The sequence below is a fragment of the Coenobita brevimanus genome, chromosome 57 (assembly GCF_032717465.1).
Source record: "Coenobita brevimanus isolate Jiangsu-jjx chromosome 57, ASM3271746v2, whole genome shotgun sequence".
In the NCBI taxonomy this organism is placed as follows: domain Eukaryota; kingdom Metazoa; phylum Arthropoda; class Malacostraca; order Decapoda; family Coenobitidae; genus Coenobita; species Coenobita brevimanus.
This window is the reverse complement of record NC_137010.1, coordinates 56950969-56970585: the sequence shown is the minus strand read 5'-3', so window position 1 is coordinate 56970585 and position 19617 is coordinate 56950969. Positions and strand designations below refer to the sequence as shown.

General features: G+C 42.9%; 1 protein-coding gene across 1 annotated transcript in view; it reads left to right on the top strand.

Annotated features, from left to right (window-relative positions):
* Positions 1 to 10633: 10633 nt before the first annotated feature.
* The window catches only part of LOC145402037 (uncharacterized), a 73076-nt gene continuing 64092 nt past the window's right edge, over positions 10634 to 19617 (top strand). The window contains exons 1-2 of the mRNA XM_080274133.1: positions 10634 to 10765; positions 14661 to 14902. Coding sequence (XP_080130259.1) covers positions 10634 to 10765; positions 14661 to 14902 — 374 coding nt within the window. The remainder of the gene's footprint in view (positions 10766 to 14660; positions 14903 to 19617) is intronic.

Genomic DNA, 19617 nt, shown 5'->3' with positions numbered 1-19617 from the left:
TAGATAGATAGATAGACAGATAGATAAGGTAATAGATAGATACATTGATAGATAGGTTGATATATACCGATAAATAGATAGATAGATAGACAGACAGATAGCTAGATAGATAGACAACCAGATAGACAGACGGACAGACAGACAGATGGGTAGATAGATGAATAGATAGATAGATAGCAAGGGGAAGGTCAAAATAAACTAAACAGCGAAATCTGCTTCTCTCCAAAAGTCGATTGACAGAGTTTGATTTCAGTATTAGTAGTGTGTGTGTGTGTGTGTGTGTGTGTGTGTGTAACTGTGAGGGTGTGGGTAAAGCGATCGTGTGTGTGTGTGTGTGTGTGTGTGTGTGTGTGTGTGTGTGTAACTGTGAGGGTGTGGGTAAAGCGATCGTGTGTGTGTGTGTGGGTGGGTGGGTGATTGTGGGTGTGGGTGGGTGTAATTGTGAGGGTGTGGGTAAAGCGAACGTGTGTGTGTGTGTGTGTGTGTGTGTGTGTGTGTTCTTACCTACCTAATTCTTACCTAATTGTATCTTTACAGGAATGAGTCCAGCTCGTATTGTCCCGTGTCTTAGACCATATTTATCGTACATATCCTTAAATTTGTGATTTGTTTTGGCACACACTATTTCATTCGGTAGTGCATTCCATTGATCAATTGCCCTATTTGGGAAACTGAATATCCTTACGTCTTTATCGCCTCTCTTATTATGCAGTATCCTCTGCGAAGGAGGTTATGTTTTCACCCCTGTCCGTTTGTTTGTTTGTTGGTTGGTTGGTTTGTGAGCAAGATTACACAAAAACTACTGGACGGATTTCCACGAAACTTGGTAGAAGAATGGGCCTTGGCCCAGAATACACTCCATTTAATTTTGGTGCGGATTCGAATAAAGGTGCGGATTCGGGAGTTTTTTCACTTTAACATTCGAGATGGGGCGTTTTTCGACATTTTCGTAAAAAAATTTTTCAGTGAATATTGCATGGATCTTGATGAAAAAATTGAGCATATTTAGGGTGTTGGCATCTACGAATGTGTCCAGTAATTATAAGGCAATGAGTCTGATATTGGATTAGACTTGATTGAAATAAAAGGAACTGCGTGTTGGGCCTTGGCGGAGGTATGCGCTCACCTGAGGGCCTTTTAGTTTATTTCTATTTTCTCTTTCCCTGGGACGCATTTATATAACATAATCATGTCTCCTGTTTTCTTTCTCTCCTTGGTACCCATCTTGTAGCGGCCCTTTGTACTTTTTCAGTCCTATCAAAAATCTTCTTTGAGATGAGGACTCCAGACTACTGACGCATGATCAAGGGTTGGTCTAATGAAATGATGTTATTATCTTTCACAGCATGTCTTCATTTATATATGTGAATGCTATTCTCATATTAGCAAGCAATGTATACATGTTTCGTACCTTCTCACTGATGTGGTCAGCTGGAGATTGTTATTGATAAATACTCCTAGGTCCTTCTCCCTTTCTGATATGTGTAGGGTTGATCTTCCTAACTTATAATCCTAATCAGGTCTTTTTCCACTTTTACCAAACTTGATTACATGACACTTGTCCACATTGAATTCCATTTGCCATGGATTGCTCCATTCATGAAGTTTATTGAGTTCCTCGTGCAGCTTTTTGCAAGAATCTGTGTTAGTAATTCTCCTTTGTATTTTTGCATCATCTGCAAACATATTCAGATAGCTTTCATTTCCAATATATATATATATATATATATATATATATATATATATATATATATATATATATATATATATATATACGTGTGTGTGTGTGTAGGTAAAGCTAACGTTTTGTGTGTGTGTGTGTGTGTGTGTGTGTGTGTGAGAGAGAGAGAGAGAGAGAGAGAGAGAATTAATGAGTCATAACCTATAGTTCACTCACATTAACTTGGCCCAGATTTTCGTCCTTATTCAGGCAGAAGACAATACTACAACTCTTCATCCATCCAGGAGCACTTCTTCGTGACTAGCGCCATATTCTAGTGCTAATCTGTTATAACTCAATTTTCAAGAGAGATGGACGATTTTAGGCAAAGGTGAAGTAAGCAGTTTTTTTATTTATTTATTATTTCTTGACCCTTCTCATCGTAAGCACAACTCTACATGACCCCGTTTGGCCGAGAGTGGGTCATGGGAGCCTGAGAGTGTCAATACGTGCCCTGACCTCGTTCCTCGTAGGCCTAACAATATCTTTTATCTCGTAGGCTGGGTTTCGTGTCTTTCTATACTCCATTCATTCTAACTTGGCCTAAAATTACCATCACTTGTCTCTGATGCTGGTGGGTCGTAGTGGTGGATTTACACTGGATGCTAGTCACGAAGAAGTGCCACGGGAAGGATGTGGAGCCGTGGTATTTGTCTTTTTTCTGCTACTGAGCGACGTGAAATAAGCTGCAAAAGGACGAGAAATGCATTGGTAGGATCTCTCTCTCTCTCTCTCTCTCTCTCTCTCTCTCTCTCTCTCTCTCTCTCTCTCTCTCTCTCTCTCTCCTGGCAAAGATCCCTAACCCCTTCCAGCTCAGTTGATGGCCAGGTGTAGTCAGATTAGAGGGCTGATTTGACTAGTAACCAAGGAGACTCATTTCTGCCTCATACATTCAATATTTACTATCCATTCATTTGCTTGAATTCTCTTTGGTTAGTAAAGCTCCCTAACATCTTTTCCCAAGCGATTTATTTTGCTCATTATACCTTACTGTCCTATCCAGTGTTATATAAATCCTTCCAACATCGCCATCCTCTGCATAAATAACATACAGAAGGATGTTAACCAGCCATAGCCAAAAATAAATCGCTAAGAAAGAGGTGTTAGGGAGCTTCCTTTCCATACCAGACTACGGGCTCTTCTCGTGACCTTGATCTTCCTCCTCCTCCTCCTCCTCCTCCTCCTCCTCCTCTTCCTCCTCCTCCTCCCCCCTCCTCCTCCTCCTCCTCCTCCTCCTCCTCCTCTTCCTCTTCCTCCTCCTCTTCCTCCTCCTCCTCCTCTTCCTCTTCCTCCTCCTCCTCTTCCTCTTCCTCTTCCTCCTCCTCCTCCTCCTCCTCCTCCTCTTCCTCCTCATCCTCATCCTCATCCTCTTCCTCCTCCTCCTCCTCATCATCATCCTCCTTCCTTCTTCTTCTTCTTCTTCTAATTTGAATATTGTCATTATTATTATTTTTATTATTATTATTATTATTGTTGTTGTTATTAGTAGCAGTAGTAGTAGTAGTTGTATTATCGCAGTGGTTATCATTATTATTATTATTATTATTATTATTATTATAATAATGACAGGGTGAATAGACAAGGATTGTGGAAAGTGTTAAGAATATATGGAGTAGATGGGAAGTTGTTGAATGCTGTGAAGAGTATGTATGATGGTGCGAAGGCTGCAGTGCGTGTGGATGGTGAACTAAGTGAATTTTTCTCTTTGAAAGTTGGGTTGAAACAGGGATGTGTCATGTCTCCATGGTTGTTCAATCTGTACATGGATGGGGTAATAAAAGAGGTACAAGGTAGGGTAGTGGATGTTGGAGTGGCCCTGGTGAGAGAGGATAGTGTTTGGAAACTCCCTGTACTGTTGTTTGCAGATGATACTGTGTTGTTGAGTGAAGACGAAGGGGAGCTGCAAGGCTTGGTGGATGAGTTTGAGAGAGTGTGTAAGAAACGGAATCTAAAGGTGAATGTAGGGAAGAGTAAAGTGATGGTCTTTGAGAGAGGTGAAGTCAGTGAATGTACAGCGAGGTTGGATGGTGAGGAATTGGAAAATGTGAGTACGTTTAAGTACTTGGGTAGTGTGATGAGTAAGGATGGAGGTTTGGAGGGTGAAGAGCTTGAAAGGGTACAGCAGGGAAGAAAGGTTGCTGGTTCTTTGAAAGCAGTGATAAGAAACAGGGAAGTGAGCATGGAAGTGAAAAAGTTACTACATGACAGTATTGTGATACCAACTCTAACGTACGGAAGTGAAGCTTGGACGTTGTTGGAAGGACACAAGTCAAGAGTGAGAGCAGTGGAAATGGGTTATTTAAGAGGAGCCTGTGGAGTCACATGGAGAGACAGGCTGACGAATGAGGATGTGAAGGAGCGTTGTGGTGTTGATGTGGATGTGATAGGAAGCGTTCTGAGGAACACACTGAGGTGGTTTGGCCATGTGGAGAGGATGGAGGGTGAAAGACTGACGAAGAGAGTATATGTGAGTGAGGTGGAGGGGGAAAGAGGGAGGGGGAGGCCGAGGATGAGATGGAGGGATAGGGTGGAAAGGTATATGAGAGATGGGAGTGTGAGTTGGGAGCAGGGGAGTGAAATGGCGGGGGACAGGGCGACTTGGAGGCGATTTGTTTGTGGCCACCCCAAACGGGATTGAGGCGTCTGGCTATAGATAGATAGATAGATTATTATTATTATTATTATTATTATTCGTAATACTACGGGAAATCCGTCGGAAATATCTTTGACAATTCCACTCTTGGGCCCTTAGTCTCCCTAACATCTTTTCCTTAGTGATATATTCTTGAATATGACTGGTTAATATCCACTTGTTTCGTCATTTATAGAGAGTATGGCGATATTGGAAGGATTTATGCTCCCTAACACCTCTTCCTTAGCGATTTATTTTTGGATATGGCTGGTTAATATCCTTTTGTACGTTATTTGTGCAGGGTATGGCGATATTGGAAGGATTTATGCTACACAGAAGAGGACAGTAAGGTGTAGTAAGCAAAATGAATCGCTTAGGAAAAGGTGTGAGGGAGTACGGGCCTTGGAAAATTCTCTCTCTCTCTCTCTCTCTCTCTCTCTCTCTCTCTCTCTCTCTCTCTCTCTCTCTCTCTCTCATGCCGAGTTGTAGCGGATGAACACTGGAATTTGGTGCTAGTCACGAGGAAGTGCAATGGAAAGGATGTAGAGCCGTAGTAGTGTCTTTTTCTGCCACTGAGCTACGTGAAATAAGCTGCAAAAGGACGAAAATCTGGGCCAAGTTAAGATGAAAGCACTATAGTCACGAAGAAGTGCTATGGAAATGGGATACGTAAGAATCAATGGAAAAATACAAAGAATTCGGCTTCGTTACACTTTTTCCTTAGCGATTTATTTTGCACATTATACCTTAACGTTTTTTTGTAAGTTATTTATTTAAGTTTGAATATGAGAGAGGGGGGTGTTAGCGGGGAGCAGGGCAGTGAAATGGCGGGGGACAGGGCGACATGGAGGCGATTTGTTTGTGGCCATCTCTTAGGAGGTTAAGGCGTCTGGCAGTAGATAGATAGACAGCATATGGACTTTAGCTTGTATCAGTAAAGTAGATGATACTGAGGTGTAATTGGCAGACTAAGTTGCCACGGAAGAGATGTTGAGAAAATTAATCAGGATGAGAGTGGCTTTTCTGCTTCGTCGTCTTGTGGTTTTTCTTCGTATTATTATATTTATTTATTATTATTATTATTATTATTATTATTATTATTATTATTTATTTTAGTAGTTATTCTGTTTCATATTATTATTATTATTATTATTACTATTATTAGTAGTATTAGTATTAGTATTAGTATTATTACTATTATTACTATCATTACTATTACTATTATTATTATTATTATTATTATTATTATTATTATTGTTGTTATTACTACTACTACTACTACTATTATTATTATTTTTATTATTATTATTATTATTATTATTATTATTATTATTATTATTGCTTGGTTAACCCAAGTCTATACTTCCTTCACTTTCACTTGGCCCAGATTTTCGTCCCTTTGCTGGCTAATTTCCCGTAGACAACACTACAGCTGTTTCCTGTCCATAGCACTTCTTCGTGACTAGCACCATATTCTAGTGTTAATCTCTCGTTGGAACTCGATAGTCAAGATGGAGATGGCAATTCTCTCTCTCTCTCTCTCTCTCTCTCTCTCTCTCTCTCTCTCTCTCTCTCTCTCTCTCTCTCTCCTGCATCAGATAATTTCCTCTCCGCCACACCCACGCCTCTCTCTCTCTCTCCTGCATCAGATTATTTCCTCTTCGCCACACCCACGCCTCTCTCTCTCTCTCTCTCTCCTGCATCAGTCATTTCCTTCCCCCACCGCCAATCCACGCCCACACCAGCAGACTGAGAGAGAGACAGACAGACAGACGGAGAGAGACAGACAGACAGACAGACAGAGGGAGAGAGACAGACAGACAGAGACAGAGACAGGCATACAGACAGACAGACAGATAGACAGACAGACGGAGAGAGAGACAGACAGACACACAGACACACAGACAGACGGAAAGAGAGAGCTAGAGAGAGAGAGAGAGAGAGAGAAACAGATAGACAGACAGACACATGGAGAGAGAGAGAGAGAGAGAGAGAAGTAGGTAAAATAAATCGCGGAGGGGGAGGCGTTAAGGCCCTCTCCCACTTCGGCGAAAGTGTGGAAGATAATGTCACGCTGTGTCAAAAATCCCTAATCGTGGGTATTCGTGATCAAAATCTTGTCCCTTCGTGGCATGGCGCCGATACGTCGCACGAGGTGGAAATTTGTCGTGGGGGACCACGACGTTTTCATGCTGCATGAAAACGTCGTGGCCTTCCACGATTTTGTAAAATTTCGCAGATTAGTCATTGACAACAAGGCGACGCCTCGGCGACGTCAGCGATTACCCGGCGTATAAACCGCGTATGATCGCCGACATCGGCGAGGCGTCGGCGGTGAAAAAAAACCGTTGAGATGTCATACGGTCATACGGCGAAGCGTCGGCAGTGTATCGGCGATGCATCGGTGAGGTTAATACGACATAGCCTACGTAAACCGTAGATACGTACCGGGTTGTGCGACAGTAATATTTCATCTTATTAATGTCGGTGATATATCGCCGACATTTCGCGAATGAACCGTCGATCAATCGCCTTAAATACGGCGATGACGGCGAGGCACCTGCGATGGCCTCAGCGTTTTGTCTGCGAGGTGTGTGCGATGCATTCGCCGACACATCGACGATACATCGTCGACAGCACGCCGCCGATGTACCTTTATCGCCGTTGAGTCGCCATAAAAAAAAAAAAAACGTTAAAATGTGAATTTAGAATAATGCTTGTGCATTACGCCGACATATCGGCGATATGTCGGCTACTAGTCGCCAGTTATATCGTATACTCCGCCGAGGTTTCGGCGTTTTGTTGTACTGGTGTCGCCGGTATTACGCCGACACCACGATTCTTCGTCAGAATCGTCGACACATCACCGACTTCGGCCACGATTTGCATCGTGGCTTCATCGTGCCTATTTACGCCGAAGTGGGAGAGGGCCTTTACGAATTTTTTTCAAAGCGACAGAGTGTAGTCAGATTGGGAGGATTGATTTGACTAGTAACCAAGGAGACTCATAATCTCATATATATAAGGCTCATCAGTGTGTGTGTGTGTGTGTGTGTGTGTGTGTGTGTGTGTGTGTGTGTGCTAGATTCTTCTCTGCATGTACATTATGACCTACATATAGTGTGTGTGTGTGTGTGTGTGTGTGTGTGTGTGTGTGTGTGTGTGCGCGCGCTAGATTCTTCTCTGCATGTACATTATGACCTACATATAGTGTGTGTGTGTGTGTGTGTGTGTGTGCACGCTAGATTCTTCTCTGCATGTACATTATGACCTACATATAGTGTGTGTGTGTGTGTGTGTGTGTGTGTGTGTGTGTGTGTGTGTGCGCGTGCTAGATTCTTCCCTGCATGTGCGTTTTTATGTATACTCTTCTCATTCCAACTTGGCCTAAAATTGTCATCCTTCAATCTTCAATGTTGAGTTGCAACCATAGATTAACACTAGAATATGATGCTAGTCACGAAGAAGTGCTATGGAACGAATGTAGAACCATAGTATTGTCTTATTCTACCACTGAGCTACGTTAAATAAGCTGCAAAAGGACGAAAATCTGAGCCAAATAAACGTGAACGAACTTTAGTGGGTCTGAAAAGTAGACAGAATACAATATTATCTAAGTGGTTGGCCTAATGTAACAGCTGATTTGTGTATTATTGTTTTTGTATTCATGGTGATCTTAAAACAATGACAGAATAATGGGAAGAATTCAGAGATCAGGGTTGACATAATTTGAATAGTTTTTTAGGACGCTGAGAGAAAATGGTCGTTACGTAAGAGATAGGCTTAACGGAAAGTCAGTTTAAAATACCAGTAAAATACAATATAATGTCACGGAGGGCAACCTAACACCCCCATAAGGAGCCCACCGAGGAGCATATACAGCGAGCCTGGACTCCGGGCGACAAGGACATAAGTCCGGCCTGGACGCGCGCCCCTGTGACCCGGAGCTCGGCCGCTGCCACCATAGCAGAAATACGAGACTACCTTCCGGGTGAACCGACCACCAACAACCACGGGGTGGAGCTTTTACTCTAGCTCCAGTCAGCACCCCTGAGACAGCCATTCGCCGCACAACCCTCCTACAGGAGATGGCCTGCAGCCACTCTGGAGGCAAACAGGAGACGGCCTGTAGCTGCTCCAGCCTTTGTCAGGAGATGGCCGCTAGCCACTCTGAAGGTGCCCCTGAAGAGACGGCCTGTAGCCGCTCGACCCTCTTACAGGAGACGGCCTGCAGCTGCTCCGGAGGGAACCAGGAGATGGCTGGTAGCCGCTCCTGCCTTTGTCAGGAGACGGCCTTTAGCTGCTCTGAAGGTGCCCTTGAGTCAGCCTGTAGCTGCTCCCTACCCCAGGCCACAGCCAGTAGCTGGGCCCTACAGCAGGAGACGGCCAGTAGCCGCTCCTCTGTTAGGTGCTGACTCCTGTTCACCAACCTACGACCCAGAGGGAGCCCCCAACCTGGAGGAGTACTGGAGAGGTCCCGTGACTACCACTTGGCTCTTCTCCCTGCAGCCGGACCCTGAGAGGATTCGCCTAACAGACCCCGACGTAGGCCGACGCCACAGCCCCCTCCTGACGATGTTTCCGAACACTGGGGACCGCAGCCCGTGGGACCTCCAGACCACCCCCAGGACCCCCAGGCAGGACCTCCCTACACCCACACCCCGGAGATCTTCATCCTCCGTCAGGCGCCTGAGCGAGAAGTTCAGACAGCTATTCAGCCCCAGCCCTGAGGGCCAGACTCCCGCCCCAAGCCCCGAAAGCGCGGGACCCTTCGCCACCAGCAGCCCCGGACGAGAAAGGACGCCCCTACGCGTGAACCCGTGGCCCCTGAACACAGAGGCCCCCGACAGAACCCAGCCCCATCAGTAGTTAGGCTGAGTCAGCTCCGCCTCCCTTGTACCTGACCACCACGACGCCCAGACCCGAAAGGAGTGACAGTGAAAGCACAGTGTCCATGATACAGTGCAGTAAAGTCAGAACAGTGAATTAACAGTATAAAGGAAGTCAGTGAAAAAAGCATCAGTGACAATATAAAAATGTGTTGGAATAAGTAAGGTAACAGTGAAACAGTGAAGGCGGCAAGGCAGTGAAATACGGGTCCATCACAGTGAACACGCTACCAAATAATAACGCCGCACAGCACTAAGATCATACGCAGGCCCCTGTGTTAAAGTAGTAATTACCCACAGTGAAATAGTGCCACCAATTTATAAAACTTGGACTTCCTGCAATAATAGTGCATAACCCCTCTGCCCTAAGTGCTATTCACCTTACCCGACCTTGACCTGAGTATCGAGGCCTAAGAATTATAATTGTCCAGTATATCTGTATTCGTGACATCTACCCGTTCCGCTGTAGAATTTAGTAATACACATGTAAGGTTGTTGCCTTGAGTTTTTGTGTCCTGCCTCTCTCCTGTTTGTCTAAGCTCCGGTCTAGAAAGAGAACCCAGCTACACACCAGGCGTTAGAGGGACGGGAAGCCGACCCTAAAACACCTAGCATTACAATCAGTGTATCCATTAAGTGCGTGAATGGTGTAAAATAATACTTGAAATTTGGCTGAATATTTTAAAATCCGATTTGTGCTTTCCAAGAATGGCGAGATCTTTAGTTACGTCATAAGTAGTGGAAATTAAGTTCAAGATTTTCGTTTTATTTATTTGATTATCATAAAGAAAATGAGACGACAAATAGAAAATGACAATAGCAGATTTATTTAGGCGGATATCGTAAAGTAATAATTGATTAGTTTGAAAAAAAAAAAAATTGGCGAACTAGTTTGTGGTGCGAAGGAAGAAAATGTTTATATAAGAGTCGGCGGTTTTGAGACGATATAGACTCGAGGCCTCCTGTAGCCTATCTGTACCTATTTCCGTTAGTACCAGAACACACACACACCCACCCACCCACACACACACACACACACACACAGAATCAGACGTAGTAGTTTGTGACGCGTAGGAAAGAATGGTGATTACGTAAGTGTTGGCGGCAGCAGGGGCGTCGGAGGCCTGTGGTATCTTTGGAGGACATTACTTTTTATTTTTTGTACGATAACAATGCCTGAACGTTCTGTTAATCGACGGCTTTTGTGGGAAATATGAGTGCTGTATTCGTAACTTTGATAATTTCGGTGTCTGAGATGAGAGGCACCAGTTTGCGACGCGTTGAAGGAGAAAAAAATATTGTTACGTCAGACTGGGAGGTAACAAGGCCGCTGTCTGTGTGGGCTAGGTTAAATAGAGGAGGAAGGCCAGCTCTTTCAGGCTAATTTTCGCCATGTCGCCTCTCGTGAAGACCGCCACAGCCTGCGTCGTCCTGGCGGTGGTCGTGGCTGACGTGGCCGCCTTCCTTGCCACGCCGCTCAACACGTCTGACCCTGACGTGGCCAGTATTCTGTGTCCTGACGAGGTATATATATTTTTTTTTACATGGTCCTGATTCTCATTTTTTCACGTAGTTCAGTGACACACACACACACACACACACACACACACACACGGCTATACAGTATATCCTGTGCCCCGACCAGGTATATATATATATATATATATATATATATATATATATATATATATATATATATATATATATATATATATATATATATATATTCTGACTTGGTCCTGATTTGCATAGCTTTTTTTTCACGTACTTCAGTCGCGCACACACACACACACACACACACACACACACACATACATGTACATAGATAGTCACACACACACATAAATACATACATACGTAAACACATACATACATACCTTTACAAACACACACACACACACACACACACATAAATACATACATACGTAAACACATACATACATACCTTTACAAACATACACACACACACACACACACACACACACACACACACACACACACACACACACACACACACACACACACACACACGGCTCTGTATTCTTTTCATAGCTCTTTTTAGCTATTAACGTCATATTCAGTACTGTTTAATTTGCCCTTAAATTGCCATCTTTCCATACTTAATACATAGTTGTTGCAATAGATTAACACTCAGATATAAAGCTAGTCACGAATAAGTGCTGTAGAAATGATGTAGAGACGTAACATTGTCTTTTCCGCCGCAAAGCTGCGTGAAATAAGCTGCAAAAGGACGAAAATCTGGGCCAGTTTAAAGTGAAAAGATTATAGAACCTTTTTTCTTGTTACCTTCAGACGATTTTATGCAGCTTAGAGAAACATCTTGAATGTTGCTCTTTCACTCCGCCGCAATTTCTCATGAACATGGTAAGGATAATGAATGATAGGATTGCTGAAGGCGAAAAAGGTATATTCCAAGAATGCAGCTTGAGTTAGTGTGTGTGTGTGTGTGTGTGTGTGTGTGTGTGTGTGTGTGTGTGTGTGAGTGTGTGTGTGTAGAGATGTGGTAAAGGCAGTAAGTAGAATCATTGTACTACAGACAACAGAGGTGACCCCTGACACAAGTATTCACTCACGAAGTAGGACTCAGCATCAGAGCTTTTCTTTCCCCATATCAACAGTTACATATATATTCGCGTACAAGAGGCTTATCTTTATCTGCATCAGCCTATACTAGGTACACCTTCGGCCAGGCCTTATCGGAGGGCTGTTGATGGCCAGCATTAACCTTTGCCTGTGTTTAACGAAATACAAATGGGGCAGGGACATGGGTACGACCAAGGGGGAGGGACAAGGAACCTCTCTCTCACCCTTTTAACAATAAGCAACACAGGAAGGTAGTCGTTTACTCATTAATTTATATTTGTATTTATTTAGGTATTAATGAAGCGTTGTTTCTCGGGTTGATTACTATTTAACATTAAAATTTTCATTACTGTAAATACTCTTAGGATACTCACGAAGCAATTGTATCTCGAGAAATATAACAACCAAATTTCAGGCCCACCTTAAGACAGTCCTGGTTGCGTCCTGGAAAAGTGTGTGTGTGTGTGTGTGTGTGTGTGTGTGTGTGTGTGTGTGTGTGTGTGACAATCGAAATACTGAATGATACTGGCCGTGTTAGTGTGTCTGATTCTGTATATGTTGTCGGCAGAACATACGGGATACTAACATACACAAGGATATGGAGAGACAATTCTAACACATATAATATCCGGCGTGGTGTGTACTCCAATCCCACACATGAGGCGCACATCACGAGGTAAACACGCAGCCACCGGACCACCACGGCTCTTGGGGCGTCACTCGAGACTTGTTCTAACTTAGGTGATTCCTGAGGCCATTCTAAGATGTGGATGTTTTGTGATCATAATATTCGCAACCGTTATGGAGTAAAGGACTATTAAATACAGTGTGTGTGTGTGTGTGTGTGTGTGTGTGTGTGTGTGTGTGTGTGTGTGTGTGTGTGTAGGAAGCGAGTATACAGTATGTGGGTGTGTGTGTAGGTGTGTGTAACTGTGTGGGTGAATGATAGGAAAAAATGATCCATCTACCCCATCTTGGCAACCTCTTTACTCTTCATCCCAGGGTTGATACTAATGGTAATGTAAAGAAGTTTAAAATTGCATTATTAGCTGTCTAAACCCGAATAATAAAAGTAATCATCATCATGTGGAGAGGATGGAGAGTGAAAGACTGACGAAGAGAGTGTATGTGAGTGACGTGGAGGGGGGGGAGAGGGAGGGGGAGGCCGAGGATGAGATGGAGGGATGGGGTGAAGAGGTATATGAGAGAGGGGTGTGTGAGTTGGGAGCAGGGCAGTGAAATGGTGGAAGACAGGCGACGTGGAGGCGATTTGTTTGTGGCCACCCCGAACGGGATTGAGGCGTCTGGCAATAGATAGATAGATCATCATCATCATCAACATCATCATCTACACCTGTGTTGCCCCATAAGGAGCGTAGGAGCCCGGGGCTAAGGAACTTGGTCCTGATACTTAAGATGAGAGTGACCAGCCTCACTCATCCCTGAGTGGCATTACATGAGCAATAAACCCCAACCACCCCTTGGATATGAACTTACACTGTCTCAATCCGGTTGAAGCGCCCTAGTTGCCCACTAAACCACCAGGCGCCTTAGTTTGTTTATATAGTTACCACCTAGCGTAGTAAATGGTTTCCTGGTGTACATGAAACTATTTGGCTTGTCACTCAGTTTAGAGTCGTCTGTAGACAGATGAAAGAGGAAAGAATGAAGGAAAAAGCGACATAGAGGAAGGAAGGGAGAGAGGAAAGGGCAGCCACCCGAAAGCAGCACTACATCGAGTGAGTGGATGGTGAGCGCCCCCTCCTACCACCAGTAATAATAATAATAATAATAATAATAATAATAACAGTAATAATAATAGTAAAGCATATTTAGTGGAGTGCACAGTTTTTCCCATTATAGTAAATCAGTTTTAAAATACTCTTACTCCAAAACGGTGCGATTTAGACAGGCGTTAATAGAACTTATGTGTCTTAGATGAATGACCTAAGTAATCACCTGCTGAAGTTCGTAGGCTGCTAATCTTTGGACACCCTGTGTATGCTTCGTATTACAGATGAAAGACAACTAAAGACCGTAAACGGTTCACACACGAAGCAGTGGTATAGATAATAGATATTTGACAGATTTAAATAGATAGATGGAAAGATAAGACCACTCACTTCCATCACAAACCACAAGCAGAACTCGAAACCACAAATAAGTCACCCATGAAGCAGCCAGAGTTAACACCCAGTGGTTCTTCCTTCAACAGAGATGGTAGTAAGAACATAGATAGGCTAAGTCAGACAGTACATGTCATCTTTCCTCCACATGTCATCCTTTGATCACTGACAACTGGTATACCTCGAGACGACAAATGGATCACACGCGAAGCAGTGAGACGAAACATCCGCCAGTTCTTCCTCTCCCACCCACTAGTGACAAGCAGAAATATATTGTAGATAGACATATATATAGATAGATGGACATAGATAAGGACATACAGTACAGATAACTTCATTTACAGACAACGGGCACAACTCGAGACCACAAATGGATCACGCGCGAAGCAGTGAGAGGAAACGAGATTAGCAAACGTACTGATAATAAGTAGTGTACAGATATTGATAGATAAAGACAAATAGGTAGACATATAGATACAGATATTAGTACAGCTGCTTTCCAACTCAGACAACGGACACAACTCGAGACCACAAACGGATCACGCGCGAAGCAGTGAGACGAAACGAGAGGAGCAGACGTGTGGGTGATAAATAACATACGTAGATAGATAGACAACGATAGAGACATACTAAATAGATAGATAGACAGTGATAGATACAGATACTAATACATCTACTTTCCACCACAGACAACGGGCGTAACTCGAGACCACAAATGGATCACGCGCGAAGCAGTGAGACGAAACATCCGCCAGTTCTTCCTCTCCGACCCGCCCCCGGACAAACCCGACTTCAACCCGCCTCCCTCCTCCAGCCTCACCCAGCTGTACCACGCCTACTACGGGGACAGCGCCTCTCCTGCACGCTTCATCAAGGCCGTTAATTCAATAGCTGCTGGGAATGTGTATGCTGATTCTGCCACTCAGTTAAGGTGGGTTTGTATAGAGGGAGTTTGATTGAAGGAGATGGTGGGGAAAAGTGATTCAAGAGAAGGGAGTTATTTGTTGAGTATATGTTTAAGTAGGCGTGAAATTGCCGTTGCCATCGTTCTCTCTCTCTCTCTCTTTGACTCTCTGTCTGTCTGTCTATCTGTCTGTCTGTCTGTCTCTCTCTCTCTCTCTCTCTCTCTCTCTCTCTCTCTCTCTCTCTCTCTCGCAACATCATTATTTTTCCTGCCAATCAAACATTTACTCTCGTCTCTCTCTCTCGGGTTTTTATTTGCAGTAGGTCGTAGAATTTTCCTGTCTTCCTCGATCTTAATAAAAAAAAAAATTTACTGAAAGATATATATATTTTTTCTGCAGGAAGGTCAAGGGAAGGAGTTCAAAATCTTCCCCTTGTCTAGTTCATCCTGTAAAAAAAATATATATATATATGCAAAATCTTCCCTTGCTTAGTTCATCCTTAAAAAAAAATATAAGCAAAATCTTCCCTTGCTTAGTTCATCCTTAAAAAAAAAATATATGCAAAATCTTCCCTTTGTCTAGTTCATCCTGTAAAAAAAAAAATAATAATAAATAAAAATAGGACAGGAACCCGTATTCTCGCCTATTAAGGAAGCTCCCTAACACCTTTTCCATAGCGATTTATTTTGGGGTATGGCTGGTTAATATCCTTTTGTACGTTACTCATGCACGTATTCTCTTCGATAAAGGAAGCTCCCTAACACCTTTTCCATAGCGATTTATTTTGGGACATGGCTGGTTAATATCCTTTTGCACGTTACTCATGCATGTACTCCCTTCGATTGAGGAAGCCCCCTAACACCCTTTCCATAGCGATTTATTTTGGGACATGACTGGTTAATATCCTTTTGTACGTTACTCATCCACGTACTCCCTTCGATTGAGGAAGCTCCCTAACACCTTTTCCTTAGCGATTTATTTTTGAGTATGGCCGATTAATGTCCTTTTGTACCTTATTTATATTCTCCTCGATCAAGGAAGCTCCCTAACACCTTTTCCATAGCGATTTATTTTTGGATATGGTTGGTTGATATCCTTTTGTACGTTATTTGTGCGGATTATGGCGTTATTGGAAGGATTTATATTACTCAGAAGAGAAGAGTAAGGTGTAATAAAAATAAATCGCTTAGGAAAAGGTGTGAGGGAGCTTCCTAAACCGACAGGAATACCGGCTAGGGAATCGATCGCAAACATGTAGTGTAATAACCAAAATAAATCACTTAGGAAAAGGTGTAAGGGAGCTTCCGACGAGAATGCGGACTAGGAAATCGATTGTAATTGTCCGTATGTATGTATGTGTGTGTGTGTGTATGTATGTATGTATGTATGTGTATGATGTGTGTGTGTATGTATGTGTGTGTATGTATGTGTGTGTGTGTGAGTGAATGTATCTATGTATGTGTATGTGTGTGTGAAAGTATGTATGTATGTGTGTGTGAATGTATCTATGTATGTGTATGATGTGTGTGTATGTATGTATGTATGTGTGTGTGTGTGAATGTATCTATGTATATGTGTATGATGTGTATGTATGTATGTATGAATGTATGTATGTGTATGTATGTGTGTGAATGTATCTATGTATGTGTGTGTGTGTGAAAGTATGTATGTATGTATGTGTATGTATGTATCTTTGTATGTGTATGTTTGTGTGAAAGTATGTATGTATGTATGTGTATGAATGTATCTGTGTATGTGGATGTGTGTGAAAGTATGTATGTATGTGTATGTATGTACAGTATGTGTATGTATGTATCTGTGTGTGTATGTGTGTGTGAAAGTATGTATGTATGTATGTGTATGTATGTATCTATGTATGTGTATATGTGTGTGAAAGTGTATGTCTGTATGTGTATGAATGTATCTGTGTATGTGTATGTGTGTGTGAAAGTATGTATGTATGTATGTATATGTGTATGTATATATGTGTGTGTGTGTAGGAAAGCAGTAAGGAGCTCAAGGCTAATGCGTAAAACGGAACCCAACAATCACAACACACCCACACACCGGCTGCTTCCTCCTGAGCGTAAAGGGCCTGGGGTGTTTGGCAGGTGGAGGTGACAGGAGTATAGGTGTGTTATGCCCGCTGTGTTCTGCTTTACGTATCACCGTTGGGCTTCTTACTGCTTTCACACACACACACACACACACACACACACACACACACACACACACATTGATACATTCACATACACATACATACATACATACCTTCACACACATAGATACATACATACATACCTTCATTCACACAGACATACATACAGTATATACACACACATACATACATACCTTCACACACATACACATACATAAATACTTTCACACACATACATACATACCTTCACACACATACACATACATAAATACTTTCACACACATACATACATGCATACACATACATACATTCCTTCATACACATACATAGATACCTTCACACACACACACTTACACAGTTACATACACACACATATATATGCATGGGCTCCGGAAATCATCGCTCACTGTGTCACAATTTACAGTTCGTGCATCCATTACTATTTGCGGAACTGTACCTTACTTGAACACCTGTTGAAATTCCCTGTCGTAACGTAGGATTTTTTTTTTTTACTTATTCTTTTTTTATTTGCAGGAAAAAAGATGATTATTTTGGGTGCATTTTTTCCCATATCTCTTGTTCTTCCTATAGAAAAAAAGGTCTTAGCTACGAGAAAAAATTATCTTAAGTTACGTGATTTATTTTATTATTATTATTATTAGTAGTAGTAGTAGTAGTAGTATTTTTATTATTATTATTATTATTATTATTATTATTATTACTCTTATTAGTAGTAGTAGTAGTAGTATTATTAGTAGTAGTAGTAGTAGTATTCCTATTATTATTATTACTATTACTCATTATTATTATTATTATTATTATTATTATTAAAGTGAAGCTTGGACATTGTTGGAAGGACACAAGTCCAGAGTGAGAGCAGTGGAAATGAGTTATTTAAGAGGAGCCTGTGGAGTCACATGGAGAGACAGGCTGACGAATGAGGATATAAAGGAGCGTTGTGGTGTTGATGTGGATGTGATAGGAAGCGTTATGAGGAACACACTGAGGTGGTTTGGCCATGTGGAGAGAATGGAGGGTGAAAGACTGACGAAGAGAGTGTATGTGAGTGAGGTGGAGGGGGGAAGAGGGAGGGGGAGGCCAAGGATGAGCTGGAGGGATGGGGTGGAGAGGTATATGAGAGAGGGGGGTGTGAGTTGGGAGCAGGGCAGTGAAATGGCGGGGAACAGGGCGACTTGGAGGCGATTTGTTTGTGGCCACCCCAAACGGGATTGAGGCGTCTGGCAATAGAGTATTATTATTATTATTATTATTATTATTGGAGGATAGGGAAGGAGGATGTTAAAATCTATCTTATGTTTGTCTAGTTTCCCTGTAATAAGTTTAAGTTACGATGGGAATATTGATTGTAAATGTGCTTGAGAATCACCTCTCTCTCTCTCTCTCTCTCTCTCTCTCTCTCTCTCTCTCTCTCTCTCTCTCTCTCTCTCTCTCTCTCATTCCTACCAAAGTCATTTTCAGTCATATAACTCTCTCTCTCTCTCTCTCTCTCTCTCTCTCTCTCTCTCTCTCTCTCTCTCTCTCTCCATCGTAACTAATGAGATCCCTCCATCCATCCATCATCCAATCCTACGTTGCCCCATGAGGAGCTTAGGAGTCCGGGGTTAGGCAAGTTGGTCCTGACATTTAAGGTGAGAGTGACCAGCCTCACTCATCCCTGAGTGGCATTACATGAACAATCAACCCCAACCACCCCTTGGATATAAACCTTCACCGGCTCAATCCGATTGGAGCGCAATAATTACCCACTAAACCACCAGGCGCCAAAATCTGGTTATATGGTTACCACCCAGCGTAGTAAATGGTTTCCTGGTGCACATGAAACCATTTGGCTTGTCACTCAGTGTAGAGTCACCCACAGGCAAAAGGAAGAGAAAGGAATCTAAAAAAGAAGACGGAAGAGGGAGTGTAAAGTCACCCGTAGGCAGAAGGACGAGGAAAGAATGAAGGGAAGAGGAACGCTGAGGAAGAGGAGGTTGAACACTGAGGAGAAGGAAGAGGAGGAAGAGAAGAAAAAGAGGAAGACCAGGTAATAAGATAGAGGATGCGGGAGGAGGAGGAGGAGGAAGTAAGAAAGAAGAAATTGAGCAGGTGTGAGGAGGAAGAGGAGAGGCAAAAGAGTGAGTGTGTGACGAGAGAAAGAATTAGAGGACAAAAAGGAAGAGGTTAAGGAAGACAGAGGAAGAGGGATAGAGGAATGAGAGAGAGAGAGTGAAGAGGAAGAAGAGGAGGAGGAGGAGGAGGAAGAGGAAGAGGGACACCAATCATGAAGAGGAAGAGGATGGAGTGATGGAGGTTCAAAGGTTCACTGCACTCAGAAGGCCATATCGACAAAGATAGTTTTTTTATTTGTACTTTTTCCGTCTTTGTTTACCATTGATAAGGTGTGTGGATGGTGGTGGGGGTGGAGGAGGCGGACGTGGTGGTGGGGGTGGTGTAGGTGGTGGTGGTGGTGGTGGGAGTGGTCACGTGTGTGTGTGTGTGTGTGCGTGTGCAGGTGCGTGGATGTGGTGTTGACTGTCACGTTGCCTCTGATAGTTAAATTTTCTTGGTAACTATAGCTCG